General features: G+C 46.3%; 1 protein-coding gene across 1 annotated transcript; it reads left to right on the top strand.

Moving 5' to 3' along the window:
- The first annotated feature begins 11,916 nt into the window (after window positions 1-11,916).
- Window positions 11,917-14,135, top strand: LOC129338295 (myeloid-associated differentiation marker homolog). Its single transcript, XM_054992391.1, has one exon. The coding sequence runs from the start codon at window positions 12,061-12,063 to the stop codon at window positions 12,940-12,942; it is 882 nt and encodes a 293-aa protein (XP_054848366.1). The 5' UTR covers window positions 11,917-12,060; the 3' UTR covers window positions 12,943-14,135.
- The last annotated feature ends 12,915 nt before the right edge of the window (window positions 14,136-27,050 follow it).

Genomic DNA, 27,050 nt, shown 5'->3' on the forward strand with positions numbered 1-27,050 from the left:
TTAGAGGTTCCCAGCCTTGCGTGTGTGTGATCCTTCGAGACAGGGAGGGCAGCTGCCGTTTGCCCCGCGGCTACGATCTTCAGTGTGCAAAGGAAGGAAGGAAGGAAGAGGGCCAGAGCGCCCTTCATAAACACTGCGTGCCAGAATGACTGCCGAGTACCCAGTCGCCAATACAAGACCCCAAATTGCATTGTTTAGGTGCAGAAGAGCTCCCATGCCAGCGTTCCTGCTTCAGCGAGGGTGGGCAGGCTTTGCCTGGAAACTCAGCACGGTGGGCACCCGAATGACCTGGTGCTCTGCGTGAATGGTGTTGGGAGCGGGAGAGTATGATGCAGTTCTCAAGTGGCCTCTGCAGGCCATTTGCAAGCCAGGCTTCATGCCTGAGGGCCAGCTGTGTGTGACAGCACAGTCGTCCTCCTACCCCCCAGCTGAAACATGGACCTGCCCCCAGCTACACAGAAAGGCGTTTATAATCTCCAAAGGGGAACATGGGAAAGGTGCGGCCAGATCCTCTCCCTACCCATAGGTGGCCTCTTATAACCCGTTGGTACTAGCCAAGTTTCTGGTACAAGGGGAGAGAAATGAGGGGTAGAGGCTGCAAAAAGGCCAGCAGTGGATAATTGGAGAGTTGTCCTTAGTTACCCCCGTGTATCTTTCTGTGCAAACAGGACAGTCCTATGTTTAAATATGCCCCAAATGGGTGCCACCCTGTACCACAGAAAGAGGAAGGGCATTTTTAATACCAGGCAAGGAGTGCAGAACTATTCCCCTGTGGATGAGAATCCTCTCTGCAGCTCCTCTCTCCGGGCGCATTCGTGCTCAAGTTCTAATACTGGAAGCTGCCTTGGATAAGAGAAAGCAGCAACACAAAAGAGGCTATCCCCAGTGACAACAATGCAAAAACACAAAAATTACACGGGGGGGGGGAAATCAATCACCTTGAAAATATGTATGTACAAATATAGAAGTTTTATCAAATGCATTCACATGAGTATAGATAAATAAATACAAACGAACTTAGTGCTCAGTACACCATGTATGAAAAACAAACAGCTCATTCTACAGCGTCCTCAAGAACAAAGTCTCTAAGCTCCGAACAAACTTCACTGAGACACTGAAGACATTGACAAATATCCTCTTCCGGAATCGATTCTCTACATCCAGAGAGGGAAACAATCTGTCAAGAACTGTCTTCCACTGACCACATAGAACCAGCAATCAAAGGTACGTGTATTCAATTGTAGTGACCCTCGATAAATCCTTATTGAAATATATTTTTTCTTCTTTTGCAGGTTGGTGGAACCATGAAGATGTAATGGGTCCCCCAAAGGGGTCCCCCCGCCCTACAAGTGGCCGGCAAAGTCGGCTTGTTTCGTGTTCAGCCCACTTCCTCAGGGGCCAGATGTTACTCCCCCATTGAAACACTTTTCAAAGAATCACCAAAAACAATCTCACGTGCATGCTATTCAGCGCACTGACCATCCTGAAGTGCGCTGAATAGCATGGTTAGTACCCATTACATCTTCGTGGTTCCACCAACCTGCAAAAGAAGAAAAAATATATTTCAATAAGGATTTATCGTAGGTCACTACAATTGATTGCTGGTTCTATGTGGTCAGTGGAAGACAGTTCTTGACAGATTGTTTCCCTCTCTGGATATAGAGAATCGATTCCGGAAGAGGATATTCGCCAATGTCTTCAGCGTCTCAGTGAAGTTTGTTCGGAGCTTAGAGACTTTGTTCTTGAGGACGCTGTAGAATGAGCTGTTCATTTTTCATACATGGTGTACTGAGCACTAAGTTCGTTTGTATTTATTTATCTATACTCGTGTGAATGCATTTGATAAAACTTGTATTTGTACATACATATTTTCAAGGTGATTGATTTTTTTTCCCTGTGTAATTTTTGAGTTTCTGCATTGGATAAGAGAAAAGCACTGTGGGGAAGACATGCTATTGGGAGGTGAATCAGGGACATCTTCACCCATCTCTTTTCCCCCTGGTTGGGACAGTTCCACATTCAAGTGCTCAGACCCGGGCCGTTTCCACACGGCTTACCGCTGCTCGTAACAACCCGGAAGATCACGCAAAAAACGCAGAAGATCGTGTTTTCTAACGCGAGAGTTGCGTGACGTTGCGAGACATCACGCAAATCTTGCGCGAGAAAACGCGATCTTCCGCGTTTTTGCGCAATCTTCCGGGTTGTTACGAGCAGCGGTAAGCCGTGTGGAAACGGCCCGTTGCCATTTTGTTTAGTTTGACTCTGAAGACTTTTTTGTCTTCATGCATTCTGGGAGTCACAGTTTTCTTCAGAAGCTTTCAGGTTATCTGAGAAACCTGAGAAGGAGAAGCTGATGGCCTTTAATTTCTTGTACACAACTCAAAAATCTTACTGTATGCCAGGGCTTTTTTTCTGGGAAAAGAGATGGTAGAACTCAGTGGGTTGCCCTCGGAGAAAATGGTCACATGGCTGGTGGCCCCGCCCCCTGATCTCCAGACAGAGGGGAGTTTAGATCGCCCTCCGCGCCACTGGCGTGGAGGGCAATCTAACCTCCCCCTCTGTCTGGAGATCAGGGGGCGAGGCCACCAGCCATGTGACCATTTTCAAGCGGTTCCGGAACTCTGTTCCACTGTGTTCCAGCTGAAAAAAAGCCCTGCTGTATGGCGTGTGAGGATTTTATTGCTGATAATGTGGGGAGGTGGTGCCCTTTTCCAATGCAAACTGCTTTCTGTTGAAAGGGAAGCGCTAAAGCCATGGCCCTGTAAAGTGCCTACGGGTGCAAGTAATTGTAAGCCGATAAGATTTCTTTTGAACTTGAGGTTTTAGTGAAGCACCTGCTTTATAGTCTTGCTGGATCTGGTCCAAAAGAGCAGGGGGTTGGTTTCAGCTCCTCGGTGGTATGTCAATTGTTATATCCAATCTGTTACCCGCTAAAGAGCCTACAATAATTTGATTTTAAAAGTGACTGCAGAAATTGGCCTACTTCAGTCTTCCAAAAGAGAAACTGGGCAGATTGTCTCCCGTATGCCTTTTCCCTTATATAGCCATATGTTCCACAGAACTCACAAGAACAATCAACTGGAAATGTTTATCATGTCCAACTTCCTTTTGATGTGGCCAACTTAGTAAACCTCATGTTACCCCAAGCATTTTGGGAGCTGTAACTCTCCAGAGGTGGGTAGGCTGCCAGCTCATCTCCTCACTCATCTAACAATTTTGCCATGATGGATACATCTCCTAGTTTGTTTTATTATGAGGCTTTGTGGGGGAGGGGTAGATTTTCTATAGATGTCCAATTTCTTCCAAAAACAATTCTGGAAAGTGCAAGTATAATTTCAAACAAGCACTTGGGATCCTTTGGATGCCTGCTTTGTTGATTAAAAATAGGCAGGTACATTGAGTTCAAGGTCATGACCCTTAACCTCTGTGACTACACTTGATAACAACAACACCAACATTTGATTTATATACCACACTTCAGGATGACTTAACACCCACTCAGTTTACCAAGTATGTTGTTCTTATCCCCACAACAAACACCCTGTGAGGTGGGTGGGGCTGAGAGAGCTCTGAGACAGCTGTGACTGATCCAATGCCACGCAGCTGGCTTCAAATGGAGGAGTGGGGAATCAAACCCAGTTCTCCAGATTAGAGTCCCGCTGCTCTCAACCACTACACCAAACTGTGGTCTTCAGTAGGTTTTAACTCTTGTGCCATTCGACCACATCTGGGTAAAATCGCGTTTCTGTTCCTTATGTCATCTGCCACTGCCTCAAGAGGGTAATTCCCAGTCAGCACTTTTTTCAGAGTGAACTGTTAAGCCAAAACCACTTACCTCATTTAGTGTTTGGTTTGATAAGTGTCCTAAAGTGCCTCTGGTTTTCTGTTGTCTTTAGGCAGAGCTTTGACTCTCAAAAGCTCATACCTTGGAAATCTACTCAGTGTTTAAGGAACTATTGGACCCTAGATCTTGCTATTTTGACTGCAGACCAACACAGTTACCCACCTGAAACATTCTTAGTAAAGAGTCCAGTAGCACCTTTAAGACTAACCAACTTTATTATAGCATAAGCTTTCAAGCACCACAGCTCTCTTCACCAGATGCAACTTTATTGTAGCATAAGCTTTCGAGAACCACAGCTCTCTTCACCAGATGCAACTTTATTGTAGCATAAGCTTTCGAGAACCACAGCTCTCTTCACCAGATGCAACTTTATTGTAGCATAAGCTTTCGAGAACCACAGCTCTCTTCACCAGATGCAACTTTATTGTAGCATAAGCTTTTGAGAACCACAGCTCTCTTCACCAGATGCAACTTTATTGTAGCATAAGCTTTCGAGAACCACAGCTCTCTTCGTCAGATGCATGCTTCTCTGGATCTATAAAATATTCTTGCCGTTGTTTAGATGCTGTTCCTTTCCCTTCCCTGCCCAAAGCGGCTGCATTTTCTGTCACTGTCACTGAATTGGTGACTAATGCCATTTTCTGGGTTACATCAGAAGAGGACTTCTGAGGGGAAGAGGTCACGGACTCTGGCAACCAATCACCAGGGACCATTGCAGCAGATGAAATGAATGTAACCAGATCCCGGGTCCAATACTGAACACTTCTTTTTTGAGGGAAAAAAGGATGGTTAGTTTCCTAACACAGCAAGCTGAAGCTGGTCTACCCATTGCAAAGAAAACACAGGGGGCAGAGAAACTTCATAGAATCACAGAATCATAGAGTTGGAAGGGGCCATACAGACCATCTAGTCCAACCCCCTGCCCAGTGCAGGATCAGCCTAAAGCATCCCTGACAAGTATTCAAACTTCTACAGCAATGTGTATGTTTGTGTGTGTGTTGAGGAGGGGGAATTGGAAAAGCTGATCTGCCAAGAGGGAGGAACTATGCGGGGAAGGGTGGCCATTGACTCCTGCAACGTGAGTCATCTCTCTTGCTCCCTCGGAGTTCAGCAAAGGCCTGCTTTACTGGTAAATCTGATCAGTGTGTTTTCCAGCATCATCTTCAAGGGATTTCTTCCTTCTAGGAACAGAAAGTTAATCATACCAGCTCTAGTTCCTGCAAGGCAGCGCAGCACCCAAACAGAGCACCGTGCACAGACTCCATTATCAGCTCAACCGCCTCCTGGTAGCTCCTCATCCTATGCCAAGTTATGCTATGCCATGCATCTGACAAAGAGAGCTGTGGTTCTCGAAAGCTTATGCTAGTATAAAGTTGCATCTGATAAAGAGAGCAGTGGTTCTTGAAAGCTTATGCTACAGTAAAGTTGGTTAGTCTTAAAGGTGCTGCTGGACTCTTTACTACTATGCCAAGCTAAGCTTCCTCCCCGCACAGCCTTCTCATCTCGATTTAACTGGACGGAGAGTCAGCAAACCAACACTCTGCCAGAATCACTAAACCAGCAACACTTAAACCAAATGCTGGTTCCATGATTTCTCCCCTGAGAATCGCCCAGTTTCTTCAGGTCCTCTTCTGGACAGCAGCCCGCCTTATGGTTGCCCATCAGAAGTTCTATGACAGCTCTTATGGGGTCACTTTGGGTCAGCTGGAACAAGGGGGGAGTTTTTTAAAGTTTAAATCGCCCTCGGCGAAAATGGGCACATGGCCGGTGGCTCCGCCCCCTGATCTCCAGACAGAGGGGAGTTTAGATTGCCCTCCGCGCCGCTGGCGTGGAGGGCAATCTAAACTCCTCTCTGTCCGGAGATCAGGGGGCAGGGCCACCGACCATGTGACCACGTTCAAGAGGTGCCGGAACTCTGTTCCGCTGAAAAAAAGCCCTGGTGATTTTTTGTTTTTTTGTCTCCACCATTATGCTCCTGGGGCACAAGGCATTGAACAAGTTGTCTCCTCTGCCAGTGGACTGGCCACTCTCACGGCCTTCACCTTGTCTATTATCTATCCATCTCTCTTCCCGGCAAGCCACTATGAATTCTTATTTTAACTCTTTCCCATTAAGGTACACAGAAACTTCCTTAAATTTAAGTCTTTATTCTTTATTAAAATAAATCCTAATCTTTTAAATTAAGCAATATACCAGAATATTAATGTGCAAGCACCGAGTCATTACTGACCCATGGGGGGATGTCACATCACAACATTTAAAATGAAACCAATTAAGGATGAACATATGCATGCAATAAAAAGTAAATGTCTTAATATGTTTTAATTAAAACTATGAATGATTTAAAATCAGATCATACTTAGGTCTACTATGAAGCCTTGGAATTTCATTAAACACAGAGACATATATATTTCTTATCTAAAATATTCTATAGGCGATCTTCTTTTTCAAAACCCTTGTTCCTTATTGTGGTGACATTCTTTTATACTAAAGGACACTTGCTATATATAAAGACATCTCTAAGATCTTTTACATGTAACAATAATATAAAAATGTGATTGGTTTTAGATTTTGCTGATTCTTCATATTTTTAATCATGTGACATTTTGATAAGCAAATTTATGATGCTGTTGTGCACTTGCATAGATAAGACCCTATAAAAGATGTTTAAAAACTACTTCAACCTGGATAAACAGACTACTCTCGGCCGCTTCTAGCAAATAAAAAATCATTTATTTACTCTTTTCCCAACTACTTTTAACTGATTGTCAAAGATAAAAGAACATCTGTGTTTTCCCCCCAACCTGCTAAGAAACTGTCAAACAAAGTTCACCGAAATACACATGTATTACTAGAGTACATATGATTAAAATCAGGGCTTTTTTCTGGGAAAAGAGGTGGTGGAACTCAGTGGGTTGCCCTCGGAGAAAATGGTCACATGGCTGGTGGCCCCGCCCCCTGATCTCCAGACAGAGGGGAGTTCAGATTGCCCTCCGCGCTGGTGGCGTGGAGGGCAATCTCAACTCCCCTCTGTCTGGAGATCAGGGGGCGGGGCCACCAGCCATATGACCATTTTCTCAGAGGGCAACCCACTGAGTTCCACCACCTCTTTTCCCAGAAAAAAAGCCCTTCTGGTACCACATGCGCATGCGCAAAGTGCACGCATGTTCCCAGGACCGCACAATGACATCACTTTGGGTCAGCTGGAACAAGGGGGGAGTTTTTTAAAGTTTCAATCACCCTCAGCAAAAATGGTGACATAGCCGGTGGCCCCGCCCCCTGGTCTCCAGACAGAGGGGAGTTTAGATTGCCCTCTGCATCGGGCGATCAGGGGGTGGGGCCACCAGCCATGTGACCATTTTCAAGAGGGGATGAAATTCCGTTCCACCACGGTCCAGCTGAAAAAAAGCCCTGCTTATGGATCCCTGTATGTGTTGGACATAGATCAAACACTGAGGATCTGTGATCAGAGCTTCTATTCCTTTCTTTTTAAAAACAGCAGTTGCGTTAGTGGGGCAAAGTAGATTGAAACTGAGGCTTTGAGAGAGGAGGTAACCCTTCCTTCTGCACCATTTTCCTGACACACATCGCACACATTCGCCCACAGCTGGCATTGACCTCCATACGGCAGCAATCAGGAGGACAAATATTTTCAGGTGGGAGAGTGATTTTCATCACGGTGTTGTAAGCACTCACAATCCTGATACAATTGCCATGCATATGCCATAGGTCATTAACATGTTGAAACAGAGGGAAGATCTGATCAGGGAGCTGTGACAGCTTGGTCCTCAGTCGATGCTTATACAATATTTAGGAACCTCAGAGTATAAACTCCACACCAAGGCTGATCTTAGGAGTGCCAACCACCAGGTAGGCTCTGGAGTTCTCCCAGAATTACAAATGATCTCCAAGCTACAGAAGTCAGTTCCTCTAGAGAAAAGGGCAGCTTCAGAGAGCAAACTATGGAATACCATAAATTTTAGGTGAAATCTCTCCCCAAATTCCCCCTTGACAGGGCACCTCCTCCAAATCTCCAGGCCAGAGTGGGCAACCCTAGCTGATTTCCAGATCTTTCCAGTGTTGGAAGAGGAGGATCCAGCCCTGTCCCTCTCTTCAGGTTTCAGAGGGGGACATACCAAAGAGTTAGAAAAATAGAGAGGTTTACTATTGTTCACGGCTCTGGCTGTCCTTTAACATGCAGGTTGCTATTGTCAGGATTTCCTCCTCCTGACTTCCTCCCTCTCACTCCTCCTCTTCCTGGCTTTGCTCTAGGCAACACCTTTCTCCTTCCCCTCCCTCCATCTTGGCAGCATGGATGCAGGCCATGCCCTACCATCCATGTCCATCTTTAGGATAGGTAGTTAGGATCTGTCTCTCCTCCTTTCCTATCAGATTATGGAGTTCCTGCAATAAAGAAATCTTATTTTCTAAATATAAATCAAGTGCATGCTTTTATTATTTTCATTCCTGCACACACACCAGCCAGCAGAACCAGCTCACAACCACCTATAATTACACTTCCTATGCCAAACAATAGACTCTGCTAACGGCCCAAACATGGAATCCTTTATTTAGGTTTCTGGGGCCTTTATTTATTTATTTATCAACCAGAATAAGCCTTGGCCAAGCCATTTTCTGTATTTTATGTTGTTTTCTCGGTTGTCTGATCGTCAAAAAAGGCCTTGTTGGTTTTTTGATTATTTTAAGATGTGAAGAAATTCTCACTGTTTTGTTTGAACTGCATTCTATTACGGGCCATGTCTTTCCGCCTCTGCAGTTTAATTACATTGGCTGTGGCAACTCACACACTTTGGGGGGGATGATGTCACAAAAACTGTTTCCGATGGAACAAGGTCATGGACCCTCATAAGCAACATGGCCTGGGGCCACATAGCCCATGGGACTGAAAGGCAGTGTGGCCCACGGAGGCTGAGCAAGGCAACAGCCTTGTCAGGTTCTGACAGGTGACACCCCCTCCCCCCAGATACTTTACTGCATCAAACCAGGATGTATGAGTTAAAGCTCTTTATTAGAGGATTACAACTTGTCCATGACTCCAACAGGTTGTTGGCAGGAATGCGGATACAAAGCAAAGCATTTACGGTTATACCCTCCTCTTCCCCGTCGCCCACCCCCTTTCCCCCAGCCTGGGCTGTTAGCTCTGGCGGGAAGCTTCTAAGCAGGAATTGGTTAGTCTGTTCTGTGGGAAGAGTTCTTCAAGGCCACCCCTCCCCAGACATAGCAGGAAGGCTTGTGTAAGCGACAGTAAGACACAGATAAGGTGGTAGAAGCTAGCAGGAGGTTCACATATCTAACATCTTCCCCTTCCCCCACACCCACAGGGGCCCAGTTAGATCGCTGAGATGTATGGCAGACATCTAGTAAGCATGTCTGACACAAAGGTACAAAAACAAAATGGCAAGAAAGAACGCTGAAAAAAACACAGATGTTGTTCAGCCAGGCAATGACAATATTTCCTTGGCGTTGAATGTACTACTTTAAAGCCAATATTGAAATTAGAGATTCTTTTGCCCATGCATAGACTAAACACATGTCTTGTCAAACAATTTTTTTGTGGATCAAAGCATCCTTGGCATGCTTTAAAACCTGTTATGTGGCCAACATACGCTCGGAGTCTATTCACTGGGACAAAATTCAGTACCCCATCTCCCAGAATCTTTCTGTCTCTCCTTGCTCTCCTTAGGATTTCAGAAATAGCATTGGAAATGGCCAATGATTAGGAAAATGTCTTTAAAAAATAGGGAGAGTTGTGTCAAGGCACCCAGAAGAAGATGAATAACTTAGGCAAACTAAGTATGTATCTCTGGCTGCAATTCTAAGCACACTTTCCTGGGAGTAAATCCTATTGAATAAAATGGGACTTACTTCCAAGTAGAAACATAGAATCATAGGGCTGGAAGGGACCTCTAGGGTCATCTAGTCGACACCCCTGCACAATGCAGGAAATTCACAAATATCCAGTGACCCCTGCTCCATGCCCAGAAGATGGCAAAACACCTCCAGGGTCCCTAGCCAAACCAACCTGTGGAAAACCGCCGCCCGACCCCAAGGTGGCAATTGGCACCACGCTGGGCATGTAAGAAGGGGCCGCGAGAACTAAGCACTGATGCAACCCTTCCTGCCCTCCCTCTCGAGATCTGCCCAGGTTCACAGAATCAGCCTTGCTGTCAGAGGGCCATCGAGCCTCTGCTTAAAACCTCCAAAGGAGAGCCCACCACCTCCCGAGGAAGCCTCTTCCACTCAGGGACCACTCGAACTGTCAGGAAGTTCTTCCTAATGTTTAGCCGAAAGCTCTTTCGATGTAATTTCAAGCCTTTGGTTCTGGTCCAAGTTTCTGGGACTGTGGAAAACAACTCTGCACCATCCTCTATATTGCAGCCCTTCAAGTACTTGAAGATGGTTATCATATCACCTCTCAGTCTGCTTAGGTTTACTCCCTGCACCATTTAACTAGCCAGGGTGAGAGAAATTTGCTCTTTTGTGATGTTTTCATATGGCTGCTTCTCCATGCCAAAAGAAAGCTGGCTGTTAAAATTGCAGACTTATATTCATCTGCGTGTATTGCTCACGGTTTACAACACTTGGCTTTCCTGGGCACAGAATTTGAACCAAATCTGTGTAGTTTCCAAGTTAATGATTAAAAAAAAAAAACTACTGCAGCAAAGATTCAAAAAGGGGCAAAGATTAAGCCTTTTATTGGAGCTGTTTTAACAATAAAAAATAGACCTAAATAAGCGGCTCCAAAATACAATGTAAACTGGCAATTTAGCTTGACATCACTAGATTGGGTGGTTACACAAATCACCTTGTTTGCTCAGAGAAACAAAAGAGGCTTTGGGCACCTGGCCTGGGCCTTCCCAGTCATTGCTGAATTGGATTATTATGGTCTGGTTTGCATTGCTTAGAGGACTCCTGGGCTTTGTTTCCAAGAGGTTAAAATTCCTTTGGAATGAACTGTATCAAGATTGGCATTATGCCAAGGTCTACGGTGGGCTGACTCTTTCTGTGTTCATCACCTGCCCGGACAGAGTCACATTCAGTTGCATAGCTGGTGGGGAACTGGGGGGAGGAGTGCTGGTCAGCCACAGTCCAGTCTCACTATGGGCCATGTAAGAGGTCTCCTGTAGAGAGAGACTCTTACATGGAGACACTCAAGTGACTTACTTTCTGTGTGGTCTTATATTCAAGTGTACTCTGTCTCCCTAGCAGTGCATGAGTAGTCACAATGGGAGAACAAGGGTAAGATCTTTCGCTTGAGCATCCCTGTGTAAGATGTCTTGTGTAGAGAGATTCTAAAAGGCAGAAGCAAAAGTATTTCCTTTTAAGCAACTGGGTAGAATACTTCTCTTTGCGTGTTCCTTATACATACTTTTCTTGTTTTAAAATGAAACGGAAGATAGAAGAAAGGGATTGAGGACGTCTTAGGACATTGCATCATCGCCCCTTCCCTGGGCGATGATGCAATGTCCTAAGACGTCCTCAATCCCTTTCTTCTATCTTCCGTTTCATTTTAAAACAAGAAAAGTTCCTTCTCTGCCTCAGTCCTGTTTTTGCTCTCCAAGTTGCCTAGTTCCGTGCAGCCACATGTCCACACAATCCACCAGGATGGTGGGGCTGTAGCTGCTTTGCACTCCTTGTTAACCATCAACTAGCTGCTCACTTCCTGGACATATTTCCTGCTGTAAACGGAGAGAGATAAAAATGAAGGCTTTAAAAATCCACAGGTGTACTGTGTTCGCGTACACACACAAGCACACACAGACAATGCTCTCAGTGGTCTCTTGCTCTGACCCAGACGTTCCTGATGCCACGGGTCCTCAGGAGTTCTGCTCCTGCCCTGACAGAGTTTGGAAAACTGAGCAGCCAGAGCGGTGGAGAAGGAATGTGGTAGCAGTTGCACCCTGCTGGGCGTGTCACTTCCTTGCAAAGGCAGAGACACTTGGCTTTTATTGCCCAGGCATGGCCCCAGGTGTCTCCAAGTGCCAACCCCAGGGCCCGCCTCCTGGTATCAATCATACCCGCTCTGGCTGGGCGTTCCTACTCCGTGGATCAGCAGCTCCCAAAGCTGCAAGCCGCGCATGCAGTTATCGACTTGGGACAGCCTTGTTACAGCTCCTCATCCCTTGACAAGCTAGGCTTCTTCTCACCCCGCGCAGAGCAGTTTGACGCCACGGTGCCACCGTGCCCAGGGCATCATGCCAGCCCTCGAGCTGAACACCCGCTCTCTGATCTCTCCGCTGGGAGTGGTCCGCTTCTTTGAGGTTTTCTTCGCCTGCACGGCCTTCAGCCTGGTCTCCGTCTACCACAGCTACAACGGCTCCAACGGGGTCTGGTGCATGTTCACCTGGTGCTTTTGCTTTGTCGTCACGCTTCTCATCATCCTCGTGGAGTTCATCGGCTTGGCCCAGTCGCTGCCCCTCTCCTGGCAGGACTTCACCTCTGCCTTCTCGATGCTGGCCGCTCTCATGACCTTCACCACGTCCGTGGTCTACCCATCGGTCTTCATCGCAAACAGCTGCTCAGGCAGGGATTGTGCCTACAAAGGCTCAGCCACCGCCATGTCCTGCCTCTGCTTCATCGCTTACGCCATCGAAGTGGGGCTCACTCGAGCCAAATCCGGGGAGGTCAGCAGCTTTCTGGCGACCGTTCCTGGCCTCCTGAAGGTGTTTGAGGCATATGTTGCTTGTCTCATCTTCTCATTGGTAGACTTCACAAAGTCCTATAGGTCCTATGCTGGCCTTCAGTGGTGCGTGGCCGTCTATTGCATCTGCTTCATCATCACGATGTTCATCATCATCCTCACTGTGGGACGTTGTCTCGCCTCCCTGCCCTTCCCCCTGGAGAAGGCCCTGGTGGCTTACAACTTTTTGGCTGTGCTAATGTATATAACGGCTACCTTTGTGTGGCCCATCTACAGTTTCAGGGACTTTTCGAGGACCTACGCATGCAATGCAGGTTTGTGTCGCGAGTGGAACAATCGTCTTGGTGTGACTTTCCTAACTATCTTCAACCTCATCGCCTACATTGTGGACCTCGTCTACTCCTCCAAGATGGTCTTTGTGACCACTCCAGCTTAGCTTGCTCCACCCGGTAGAAGGAACCTTGCTTGGGACGCTGGTTATGTCCAGAACGCTGGGATTTAGAAAAAAAAAACTTAACTGTTTGCTTGGATATAAGGAGGAAGTGACTGGGAGCAGTATTTCTTATCATTTAAAAATCTTTTTCTTTCCCTTGGCTTCCCCCCCCTGCAGTTATTGGCTCCCCAGCATGTTTTATTGCTATAGATAAGCCCTAAGGTGCCTACCTCCCAGCTTTGGTAGATCTTGCCCAGATGTTGTAATAGGGGGTCAGAAGATTACTGCAGGGGGTGCTCACAAAAGCTCCGGGAAAAGAGGAAAACTCTAGAAAAACCTGCTCCCTGCATTAAAAGGGGAGGGGGAGTTATCCAGAGAGGAGGATGGAGCAGTATTTTGGGGGAGCGGAGTGCAGGGGAGGGAAGTGGGCCCTGGACCAGAATCCTGCCACCCTGAAACATGCGAACTGAGTGGGTGAAAGGAGTTGTTCACCTTTGTACTCAGGTAGATACTGATAACCATTTTTTCCACATAGCTACACCTGGGGTGTGGTATATTTACCTTTCATGCTTGGCAGGTGTTAAAGAGAGCCCGTTATCAACACCTAAGCCCCCCTAAGTGGTGTTGCCATCACCTCAAAGGGACTTGATTATCTGTATTTTCTTGCCACTTCCTTGGGAAGGTGGTACCACATATTGGGTGCTGACGTGTGGTCGAATGTAAGGTAAAAAGGATGTCTGATGGGTCCAGGTGTCTATTTCGCCACACTTTTTTTGTACGGTAGAATTTTTGTGTTCAGCTTGGCAGGGTGACACGGGCATGGCCCCCTCCTTCTTTGCCTTGCTCTGATGGATAACAAAGATACTTAGGATAGCAAGAATGCTGAAAAATAATATATAGCATCTATTCAGTACTTCCCCCTAAGAATTCAAAGCTCTTCTTGTGCATGATGCCTGTAATTCTTGCACAACAGCCCTGTAAGGTAGACCAGTGTTGTCCTTGAATCACATCTGGCAGGGAGAGGCGGCTTTGGTGAGTTAAGTGGGTTGCCCTCGGAGAAAATGGTCACATGGCTGGTGGCCTCCGCGCCGAGGGATCTAACAAACTGTCAAACAAAGTTCAGCAAAATACACATGTCTTACTAGAGTACATATGATTAAAATCAGGGCTTTTTTTCTGGGAAAAGAGGTGGTGGAACTCAGTGGGTTGCCCTCGGAGAAAATGGCCACATGGCTGGTGGCCCTGCCCCCTGATCTCCAGACAGAGGGGAGTTGAGATTGCCCTCCGCGCCGAGGGCAATCTCAACTCCCCTCTGTCTGGAGATCAGGGGGCGGGGCCACCAGCCATGTGGCCATTTTCAAGAGGTTCCGGAACTCCGTTCCCCCGCGTTCCCCCTGAAAAAAAGCCCTGGATCCAACCATAATGAGCATGATAGAGGGCTTTTTCACACTCTCGGCTTATTCCTGGTTTTCTTAGCAGTCGGTCCCCAAGCATTGGAATCGGTTTGGGTATGGTTCTTCTGCATGTCTGCCCTCCCTTTGCATTTCTACCGTTGCTGTGAGTTGATTTTGTTTGTTCTTCGTGTGCCTTAGAGCCAAGCAAGAAGTGACGAATTACACTTGAATGGGAAGTGAACAGATTCACGTGTATTCCTCCACTGTTCACTTGCGCTCTACTTGCGCTCCACTTGATCACAGTGGAGCGCAAGTAGAGCGCAAGTGAACAGTGGAGGAATACACGCGAGTCTGTTCACTTGCCATTCAAGTGTAATTCGTCACTTCTTGCTTGGCTCGTAAATAATCAGGATTTTCAACTAGGATGTTGTTGTCCTCCGTGGCATCATTGATGCTGTCACTGCTCTCCCCACTCTTTTGTATTTTTGTGCATGCTTAAAATGTTATGTTGATATAAGGACTGATTTTTTAAAAAAAGACTGAAAATGAACACATAGGGAGGTCTGCACGGGGAAACCTAAAAGGGGAACAGCTCCACCACCCATACTTATCCCCCGCCCCCTGCCACTGCATTCCAAACTGCCCAGCCTGGTCTTGGAGGCAGAGGCTGGCGTTCCAAGGCAAGGCAAACCAACCTCTGTTGGGACAGAGTCCAAAACAGCAGCGGCTATGTGCTTTTCAAACTATGCTGTTTTTTCTAGCACTAGAAGCGGCCAGCCACCCCCTCCCCAGAGGGCTTTTGCAGGTTTTTTTTAAAAAATCATCATTTTCATAGCGCTACATAGACCTACCATTGTAACAATACATGCAGCAGATTCACAGAGTTCCCGTCTTTCATTTTTTGAAAAAGCAAGTCAGCCCCTTCCATTGCAGAGATATAAGGGAAAGGGTCTCTCTCCAGCATGGAGCGATCTAATTTTTTTTTTTAAAAAAATGAAAACTGGGAATTCAGAGAATCTGCTGCATATGCTGTTACAATGGCTATAAAATTGACAATTTAAAAAAAGAGATCTAAACAAAACCAGGAAGAGGAAGGTGGTAGGAGGAGGCGGTCCCACAATAAAATCATCGAAAAGTGGGTTGGAGTTGGGTGGGGATGGGCAGGAGAAACAAAACCAAAAGCAACTTTACGCACAAGCAAAAAATGACTCAAGATTGGCTTCTAGAAAAAGATCAGGGTAAAAGTGATCTCAAAAGAACCAGAAAAACCCAGAGGGAAACCAAAAACCCGAAGTGAAAACTAAAGGCAAAATGAAAAGGTCAGGGGATAAACAGAAGCAGTAGGGCCAGAACTCCCATAGGGAAAACCACAATATCATGTCACTGGGTTTGTTGGGGGTGGGAGGCTATAACACCAAAGGGATTCAGTAGGGTTGCCAACCTGGAAATCTAGTTGGTCTCTAAGGTGCTCCTGGACCTGAATCTTGCTCTTCTACTACAGACTAGCATGGCTTCCCACCTGAAACGGATCTCCAGATGACAGAGATCTGTTCCCCTGGAGAAAATAGCTGCTTTGAACGGTTTAAGCTCTGGTACTTTACCCTGATGAGGTCCTTCCCCAGGCTCTATTCCTCCCAAATGTCCAGGAATTTCCGAACCTGCAGCTCAGGACCTGAGCACCTCCACCACCACCCATTTGGGCTCCCTCCTTGAAACGAGAACGCAGGGGACCTGGCCGTTCAGAAACCAAAGCTTGAAACGATTTCAACAGGTATGCAGAACCTTGTGAATGGTTGTGTCAATCAAATGGTAGCTACCCTATCATGAGTTGCAGGAAAATCATGAGTGTGGAAGTTTTGAGCCTTCCTGGTTACATTAGCTATATTGAAGAAAAATACACTTGGAACCATTTAACTTTAAATAAAAGTCTTAATTTTTTTTAATTTGACATTTCAGATTTGGGGTTTAAAATTCTAACAGAGTTCAAATTTGCACAGAATCTGAGTTTGTCTCTATGTTGCACCCTATCTCCATAGAGATTTCCCCCAGCAAAATCACTTCCCCTGGCCTTAATTGTTACGCCTCTCCCTTAAATAAACATGGAAACCTTAAATTTTTCTCAGTGGCCTGGAGAATTCGTCATGAAATTTTTGCATGGATTTTAAATTTTAATCATTGGACCAATTCTATTTTCCTATGATTTCACTCTATATAGTCAATGACCAAATAAAGAAATTGATTGATTGATCATGGAAACCATTTAATGTAGGTATCCCCAATGTGGTGCCCACAGGCTGCCTGTGGCCCACATCTTTTCTGGCACTTGCCAAGCAGTTTTAGAAAGTGGGCAGGGAAGGGTAGGGCTTTTGCCCAGCAGGATTTCTGATTGGCCATTGGAAGTCTGATTGACTGTCCAGATTTTTTTAAAAAATGCCACAACAGCACAGGAATATTCATTGCATGACTGTAGGTAATATTTTAATATTTTAAAACAGTATGTTCATTTTAAAAGGCATCCTCTTAAGTAGAGCTTCTGCCTGAAATGTTGAAGAGTCACTTTGAGAATTATGCTTAACCTCACTCCTTAATATTTTCTGGTTGGCTCCACCTCCTGCGGCAGCCATTTTGTGGTTGCGTCCACCACCCTGCGTCAGGATTCCAAAGGAAGCTGCAAGCTTGGGGGCCGCTGCCCTAGAGATTATGTTTAGAGTGGTTAAAAAGATCGGTACCCGTATTTCCCCCACAGCAGAGGTGAAAACGTCTTACAGATAGCAATGTTGGTAGTGGAAGGTTTCTCTCTCTCCTCATCCCCAAAAATTTCAGCCTGTTTCTATAAATCTGCAAATAGGAAAAAAAAAGTTCATTAAAGCTAACATAGACCTATAAAAATATTTAGTTGTATCCAACAGATTTTTAATAAAGGGCTTTAACTGCTTTAATCAGTAAATTAATTAACTACAGGTTGGCTGTTGTGGGTTTTCCGGGCTGTATTGCCGTGGTCTTGGCATTGTAGTTCCTGACGTTTCGCCAGCAGCTGTGGCTGGCATCTTCAGAGGTGTAGCACCAAAAGACAGAGATCTCTGAGAGATCTCTGTCTTTTGGTGCTACACCTCTGAAGATGCCAGCCACAGCTGCTGGCGAAACGTCAGGAACTACAATGCCAAGACCACGGCAATACAGCCCGGAAAACCCACAACAGCCATCGTTCTCCGGCCGTGAAAGCCTTCGACAATACAACTACAGGTTGATTGACTAGGTCCATTATTAACCTGTGGGTCTGAGAATGAAAGGCTCGATAGCTTGCCTTAGGGGACTATTTGGGTTCTGAATGTTACTGTAACAGAATGAAAACTGAGGTGGAGGAAAGCACTGGCCAAGTTCAGACATTACATAAAACCACGGTTTAATTAAACTACCTCTAGTTCGCGTGATGGCCTGGACGCACGCTACTCCACTGTCAACAATTAGGGCCATCAAATCAGGATCCGGGTTTATTAGCTGCTGTTAGTCTCAACTATGGTTCTGATGGGTGTCTGTATGCAGACACCCTGGATTAAGCCTGGCTCTTTCTCTGGGAACCAGGCAGCAGGGAGAAGGAAATGCAACCAATATTGTGTCAAGGCAAACCACGAGTGACTGTCTGTGTGCCAAATCCAGGTTTCACATGAAACCAGAGTTTCATGTTATAGCTGGACCTGAGCCGAAAGAGCAGTCACTTGCGTTCTTTCCAAGGCTTTTTTTTTCTGGGAAAAAGAAGTGGTGGAACTCAGTGGTGGAACTCACGACCGCACAATGACGTCACTTTGGGTCAGCTGGAACAAGGGGGGAGTTTTTTAAAGTTTAAATCACCCTTGGCGAAAATGGTCACATGGCCAGTGGCCCTGCCCCCTGATCTCCAGACAGAGGGGAGTTTAGATTGCCCTCTGCGCAGCATCGCGGAGGGAAATCTAAACTCCCCTCTGTCTGGAGATCAGAGGGAGGGACCACCGGCCATGTGACCATTTTCAAGAGGTGCCGGAACTCCGTTCCACCGCATTCCAGCCGAAAAAAAGCCCTGGTTCTTTCCCTTGCAAATAACCTTCCACTGCCATCAGTGCATCCCAAAAACACCTGTGTTGAAGCTCCAGGAACAGGGAGCTAATTTTATTTCAATCAGTGAGAAATAAAGTCAGCTACAAATCCATTCATCAACTGTTTCTGGATTCTAAGGAGTGATGACCCTTCTGCAAAATATATTCTTTTTAAATGCCTGGAAATTATTTACCTGCATGGGTCTTCCATGTGATCAGGCATCACATTGAAACTGTGCTTTCCACGTCCTCTGGCCTGTGTGCATTTGGCTTAGCGCTGCAGTAATGCGTCCACCTGGGCCACCGGCTGGTGATGTTCCAGCCCCGTGTGCCAAGGACCAGCGGATGTGCTAAGTGCCTTTTTAAACACAATGCCAGCCACACAGAACACCTACATGGGGCTAAGTGCTTTTTGCCCAGTGGTGTTACCTTTAAATTGGGTCCAAGTCCACGCAGGCTAAAATTCCGTGTGCATTGGGGTGCATAATGAACAGCCTGTGCTGAATCTGATTGTATATTCGTTTAAGGCAAGAGGAAAGAGATCATTATCACACCTGGATGGTGAGCCTCGATGTTCTTGTGCTTGGATGAAGAAGCATCGCCATGGTTACTGCCTGTCTCCCACAAGGCTCTCTTTTTGACTAACCAGTGATCCTTAACAGCCGATGGACGAGGGCCAGTTCATCAGCTTGCACCAAACACATCCATCACTCTTGTGTGAGGCTATTTCATTCCTCTGTTTTGGATGGAACACAAGATTAAGCAAACGTTCAGCATAACCATTGGCCCCTCATAATTTCTTCCTGTGGGTCCGTTGCTCAGAGCATGTTTTGCAAGCTGGAATTGCAGGTGGCTGGTCACGTGAGGCATTCCTTCGCAGTTTTTCACCAAGGAAGTGTAACCATGGACTTGTAAAGGCACAAATGAGCAAAATTTCCAAGAGCCCAAATTCTATAACCAGAAAGTGCAGTGGGCCAAAACCCCACACTGAGCACCTGGAATGAAAATTGAATTCACATTATAAGCTACGGAAAGGACAAGGGAGGAAAGAACTAACCCACAAGTGTACGTGCCGACAGGTTGGGCTGGGATAACTTCTAGCTGTACCCAGTACAGATAGAGTGATTACTGGGGGGAGGGGGCATAAGTTCTAAGAGCCAAAATGAGTCCCTGTAGGGTTGCCAACTCCAAGTTGGAAATTCCTGGAGATCTGGAGGATGATCCTAGGAAGAGTGAGGTTTGAGGAAGGGGAAAGTGCTCAACTGGGATGTGGTGCGGCAGAGATCATCACAAAGCTGCCATTTCTTCCAGTGGAACTGATCTCTGTAGCCTGGAGATCAGTTGTAATTCCTGGAGAACTCGAGGCCCCACCTCACTCATACCTCCTTTGTATTTCTGTTCCCTGTAACTTAACAGCATACAAGCCATACTTCAGAGTATTTTGTGGGTGATTTATAACTGCACATATAAATATGACCAGGGCTTTTTTTCAGCTGGAACCTGGTGGGACGGAGTTCCAGAACCTCTTGAAAATGGTCACATGGCCGGTGGCCCCATGCCGCTTGGTGGCGCAGAGGGCGATCTCAACTCCCCTCTGTCTGGAGATCAGGGGGCGGGGCCACCAGCCATGTGACCATTTTCACCGAGGGCAACCCACTGAGTCCCACCACCTCTTTTCCCAGAAAAAAAGCCCTGGCTATGACTAAATCACATGTGCACTTTTTAAATCTTACCTGACAGTAAGATCTTTAGTTTCTGCTATTCTGAAATGTTCCGTAGCAGGTCAGTCCAGGGAGAAATATATCGGTTACAAAATAGAATATAATGAGGACAACTAGAAAGGATATTTGTGGTTGAGTCAACTTGATCTTTACAACAAGTACAGTAGCATTTTTCGGGAGGGGGAGGTTTATTTCTACTAAAAAAGCCCATCTCTCAGCATTACATCTGAGTAACAGAAAAAATGACGATACTTTGGAACTGCTAGATAAAAAAAAGTATTTAGACAGCTCAAACATTTTCTGATAAGATAACTGGAAGTAAATAGGGGAGCATTTCTGATCTGCTTGAAGTTTTAACAAATCCCAATCTTTTTAAAGTAATCAGTCCATGCAGTTAACAGGATTTTTTGTGTAGGGCTGCAGTTGCAAAGATCTATCTTTTTTTTTAATTCCACCCTTCCTCCAAGAAACTCTGGGCAGTTCTTAATAGTTCTTATCCCAACCCTGTGAGGTACATTAGATTGAAGGAGTACGATCAGTCCAAAGTTACTTAGGGAACTTCATGGCTGAAAAGGAGATTTGAAACCGGGTCTCCCAGATCCTAAGTCAGGTTCTGTAACCATTATGCCACACTGGCTTTCAGATGGTGCCATCTTCTGTGATAGTGCCACCACCCAGCAATCCGAGCAGCTGCTTGGGCCACAGCCTAGCTGCTTTAACTTGGTTCCCAACTAACTAAGTTCCCAACCTAGCTGCTCTAACTTAGAGAGTTTTGTGCATTGCTTTGTAGGGTGGTGCCCCTTGGGGGAAGGGAGAATGAGAAAGAAGAGAAAGCTGTATCTGGGTGCACACCTCTGCACAGATCAGCACCCCTCTGTGCTGTTACTTCTGTGTACAGCACACGGCGGCATGAGTAGAGCCATTTTATTGGCAGTTTTGAGAAGGCAGGAAAGTCAGCTCTGCAGGCAGGTTTTTTTCCATTGGATGAGAAGAAACCCAAATGGGGCATCTCCAGCCTGCTCTCCTGGGCCTTTTTTGCAGAAGTCTAGGTTATCCCGAAGCTTAATCATTTGCTTCCTTCTACTTGCTTTTGCATTGCAAATTTAATCCGGGAATGAAGAGAACAAGTTTGTGTTATCTGATAACGCAATTGTGATGCATGTTGAAAATCTGTGGGAGTGGTAAAGAAAAGCCTTTATTGGGACCAACTGGGTAAATGTTGTCCTCGCAGGCCAAGTGGTTTTTCAGTTGGCTTTGGTATGCCTGTGTTTACCCAAGCCATAGCGAAAGACAGAAGCAGCTTATGGATATAATATTCCAGATCAAGGAGTGCTGTTTATTTGAACATTTCCCTGCCTGGTTACATTATAAACCTTACGCCTCTGGAATCTGTTTTCACCAGGACCGAAGACATGACTTTCCTCTGTTGTAAAAGCAAGGTTCTTCGGAGCCTTCTTGGAGCTTGCAGAATTTATTAAAATAACTAGTATTGGCCATTAAGACCTCCTTTACTCTTGCCTCTGAATTCATCCTGGCAGGAAAACACTTAATATATTTAATGAATTACATGAACTTAGTGTATTTCATTTCCTATTTTTAGCTAAATGTAAGGAATAGAGGTGGTGGTGTTTTTGAACTTTAAAATCTTCTTATTTCATTATGATTTACGCAGCAATATTTTAGCTAGATGTGTGTAGGCGGGGGGGGGGGGGGGAGTAGTCTTGATTCAGGCCGGTCCTTGGAGCGGCTAGCTTTTGACCAGCCCTTGTTCCTGTGTCTGACAGCAGCATGATGCACAGACATAAACAGGCATTCACGTCTACCTCCTTGCAGTGAAAAGCTTCAAAAGCTGATTGTTTCCCCTCAAGTTGCTGCTAAAGACACAAGAGCTATCCAGGTTAGTGTTTTCGGTCCTCTGGCAGCCCCCTCCTGGCCTTAGATCCCTTCGCCATTGAAGTTTGCAGGGAGGCAGCCAGCACAGCTGATGCGGCTTCTCTCTGAATTGATAGGCAGCTATAAAAAGCGGGCAGGCTCCTTCAGAAGTCGCTATTTTGGGCTCCGTTTAGCAAGTCAAATGCTCTCCGAGGGGTAATACATGTCCATTCAGTAGCACGCTCTCTTTCTCTCCTTCTGTCGCTGCACATCCAAATTGTCTGGGCTTGCAGCAATTGTGCAAACTGGTATGGTTTGGGAGTGCAAGGGCTGCATGTGGGGAGGGCTGCGTCACTGTACAGCACTTTTCCAAATTCAGCCTCACACCTAGAAGCAACTTCCCTTGAAATCCAGAACTGCATGGGAGCATTGAAAGAAAACCCTTTCTAGATCTGCTTACCATTGGCACTTGTGTGTGTGGGGGGGGGACGTCCAAGAGTTAATCTTCCCTTCCACTGTGTGGTTTGGCTCACTTGCATGATCTGTTTAATATGTAACCACAGGCACACATGCTCTGTGTTGTGGCTTCGTGGTCAGTGCTGCATTGGGGCACAGCCAGTGCGGTATAACAATATCCATTTCAAACTAGGATTTGAGGAAACCTGAGTTCAAATCCCTACTTGACCAGAATTGATCATTGTGGGATTTCTTTACCATAAACTGGATTTATTTTAAACATCTTTTTTTCCTTTTGCAGATGTAACTGCCAGCATTGCTTTATCAATATAAGGAGAAAAAGAACAGGGAGAGAGGGGAGAAACTTTAACCCGTCTTCCCCTGCCACTTTCTTCTGAGCAGCTTCGTCTCCTGCTGGGGAAAGCTGATACTTGTATTTTTCCCCTCAGCAGGGGTAAAAACAGTTGTAGGTTGGCTTTTTTCCATCAAGAAAATGGCAGGGGAGGAAAGGGTTAAAGTTTCTGTCCTCTCCTTCCCCCTCCTCCCCCTCTTTCTTGGCAAAGCAGTACCAAAGGGACTACTTTATTTGGGGGGAAATGACGTATCGCTCTCAGCAGGGCTTTTTTTCTGGGGAAAGAGGTGGTGGAACTCCGTGGGTTGCCCTCGGAGAAAATGGTCACATGGCTGGTGGCCCCGCCCCCTGATCTCCAGACAGAGGGGGGTTGAGATTGCCCTCCGCGCTGCTCAGCGGCACGTAGGGCAATCTCAACCCCCCTCTGTCTGGAGATCAGGGGGCGGAGCCACCAGCCATGTGACCATTTTCAAGAGGTTCCGGAACTCCGTTCCCCCGCGTTCCAGCTGAAAAAAAGCCCTGGCTCTCAGTATCTGTCATGTAAGAGTTATGATAGATTCATGGAAGTTTCCTATATCTCCTTTCAGAAAAGGAAATACTACCTAAAAATCCATATTACCCCTAATTAATATATTTTTGAATAGAAACAACTTACCTGATCCAGTTAGGTCAATCTCATTAGGTGCAGGGGGGGATCGTTCTGAGGTTGGAGTCCTTCAAATGCTTAGAGGATGGATATATTGAGTGAAAAAAGAAGTCAAATGGAACTTGTTTTATTATTTGGTAGACATGATTGTTGAAAGTGGTTGAAAAAATGTAGTTAGCACAAAACGGTTGACTACTTTTTACACAACAACAACAACAACAACAACAACTGCACTTATATACCACTCTTCTAGACAGATTAGTGCCCCATCCAGAGCAGCTAACAAGTTAGTGTTATTATTATCCCCACAATACAGCTGGGGATCTGGGCTGAGAGGGAGTGGCTGACCCAAGGCCACCTGCTGAGCTCATGGCAGTAACTGGATTTGAACCAGCAGAGTGCTGATTCACAGCCAAAACACTTAACCACTGTGCTATAGCAGCTTTTTTGCATAAGACATGCAAACTTCATAAAATGTGTTGTTACTCAGATTTACTCACTCTTTGTAATTATGCTAGTTAGATAAGCTGTTGTATTGCGTGTTTTGTTGTGAAAACTATTCAAAATTTTAAAAAAACAGAAAACGGGGTGGGGGGACTTTACATTGAACAAAGAGAAAACTGTGATATGCAGTTGAGCCGGCAGCAAAGAGGGCCAGTCACTCTTACATGGTGTCACGTACCACGCAGGGTTATTGTGAAGCTAAATGAAGGAAGGGAGGACATTGTTTGCCACTCTGTTTCTTGGAGGAAAGGTAGGAATAAAATGCAATATATAACAGATAGGCTAGGGAGGGGGAGATATGCTTGTCTGCTAGATTAGCATTGATTATTTTAGGATCCCTTCTGTTGCGATAGGATCCTGATGTGGAGGGAAAGCCATTTCAGGTGCCCTAGAATGAAACACTATCCTGGTGGGTCGAGGCAGAGTTTAGAATCATAGGGCTGGAAGGGACCTCCAGGGTCATCTAGTCCAGCCTCCTGCACAGTGCAGGAAATTCACAACTATCCTCTTTTGTTGATTTTTCCTCTGTGGAAGGGCTGCTGATTTTTCCTCTGTGGAAGAGAATGAGGTACTGTTGCAACTGCCTGTGCCTGTCGGAGCCCCTGTGCATGTGCCTGCAGTGTGGTTTGGGGCAGGCAGAATCAGAACACGGGGTGGAATGAACCAAAACTGGGGTGTCGTCTGGAGGGGAGGCTGCAACTTGCTTAGAAACTGATGTAGGATCAGGGATTCCCCCACCTGCTTTCACAGGCAGCCAGCTTCCACTTCCACGGGGCTCTGGGCTGCTGCTGTGCTTATTACACCCTCCAACACTTTGGTGCCAAAAACAGGGACGTGCTCGTAACACTCTCAGTTCTCACATCCAGTTCTCAGACACACATTTTACACATGGCTGAAAGCTCTTCTATGTGCCGCAGACATTTTCTTTTCAACCTGCTGCCTTGCGCTGATTGAAAAGCAAAGAGGGTGTTTTGTTCTTGTGGTTAAAAATGTACTTAAAACATAATTCATCAACAGTCTGCTGTCAACAGTTGAAAATATCTCTCAGGCACTGCAGCAGGCCCAGTGTCAGGCTGTACACTGCACAACGCCTTAGTGTTAACGCACACATATTGACATCAGAGGCACTGCAACTTTATTTGTTATCCCACATCAGATCCCAGAGGCAGAGACTGATCCTGTACTAAGATGTTTCAACCAGCCCTCACCAGTGGCTCTCTGCTCCCTCCTTCTCACTCGTCTCTTCCAGTTTAGGTGGGCACTTGAAACAAAACCATTCCCTGGGATTCAAGGCCCATTTGAGGAGGAGGCATCAGCACAGCAGCCGTCTTTAGAACACATTCCCCCTTCTGTTTACCCGCCCTTGCCACGGGCTCTGATTTCCCCCGGGCCAAGCTTATAGCACAGACCCATTCACAACAAATGCCAGGCTTCTTACAATATTGGGGGAGTGCGCTCCCTCGCCTGCATGATGACATCACTTCCAGGATGTGACATCATCGTCCTCCTGGGGTGGAGTGATGATGTCATTCCCTGGAGTGATGTCATCACGCTGCCCCGGGAGCATGCCCAGGAGGCCCATTGCCCTGCCTTCCCCTCCTCACCAGCCAGGTGAGTGGGGGGGGGGCAGAGGGTGGATCCCCCACCCCTACCTGGGGACCTGGGACCATTACGAAACTAAAATCTCCTGCCTCAGAAATCTGTTGGGAAGCACTTCATAACATCACGTTGACTGGGTTATGTATGAGCGCAGTTATTCTGATCCAACACAACTTTGTGACACCCCTATTTCCACGTGGTCTCCTAAGCCCCTCTTACCTTGCACAATGCTAAAGGCTTTTCCCTGACTCTAATACAATCTGTCCTGCCTGAACAAGAGTATGGCATGAGTAAACTCTCAAGTATCCTTCTCACAAAAGAGTACACACACATTGTGTTTAATGAGGTTTTGGGTTTCAACAGATCCGGTTGCACTCATGATAGAATAGAAACCAGACTGAGCAGTACAGAATCTGCGGTGACGGGGAAGGAGAAATCCGGGAGGGGCTAAAGCTCAGCAGTACACGGCATGTTTTGCATGTAGAAGGCTGAAAATTCAATCTCCTAGTATCTCCAGATAAAAGGACTGCCAAGGCTCAGCACAAGAGCTTGGAGACCCTTTACTAGTCAGGATTAGATGTAACAATGGCCTGAATTAGTAGGCGGCAGCAGTGCCGCATTACATGTGATGTGAAACATGGAGGGGGCACCCAAGAGGGCTTGCTAAAGATCTGCTCTGTACAAATAGCAGATTGGGACTCTTGGCAGTCATGCACTTGAATGTTCCTACTCCCGTGCAAAATAAATCCACGCATGCATAAACTAGGATTTTGTAGTGGAAAGGATATCCCTGACACCTAACTTTCTACTTGCAGGGTTTTGCAGGGGAGCATAACCAGAGACAGTCCATTGGCAGAGCACGTGGCTGGCAAACAGAATATTCTGAGTTAGTTTATCGGAAACATGGTTGCCAACTGACTAGAAAGAAACGGCCTTGCATTGCTCCTGGGTCCTTAGCCCTGCTTGTCCCCTCCCACTACTAATAGATCAAGCTCCTGCTAAAGGCACAGGAACAGAGACTAGCCAAGAAGCTGGCAATCCATACCTGGCATCTCTAGCTGGTAAGCATGGGGAAACCCTTTCTCTGCCTGCCATGCCATCCCAGAGGGCCACTGTCGTCAGTTGGGCTAGACATTACTGGGCTGGGTGAACCAATTCGCTGTAACGCTGCTTGGTAAGTTCCTACAAACTGCTACTCCCACTTTTCCGAGTCTGTTTTGCTAAACTGGCTCCTCTTCCCAAAGTCCTGGGTGCATTTTCTATTTATACCAACACACGTTTGCCTCGAAGATACCCATCTCGCTTGCTCATCGGCGTCGCTTCCCTGGAAAGTCGCCTGCTAAATTTATCATCCTCCTTTCCTCTGCCAAGGACTGCAAGTGAAGAAGAAGTCACACTTCCAGGATGCTGGCAACAACAGGAAGACAAATCTGCCTTCCTCCCCACCACCTTCCATACCCTCCAGATTACTGCCAAAAGGCGTGCCACCCAGACTAG

Source organism: Eublepharis macularius, chromosome 12 (genome assembly GCF_028583425.1).
Source record: "Eublepharis macularius isolate TG4126 chromosome 12, MPM_Emac_v1.0, whole genome shotgun sequence".
Taxonomy (NCBI): Eukaryota; Metazoa; Chordata; class Lepidosauria; order Squamata; family Eublepharidae; genus Eublepharis; species Eublepharis macularius.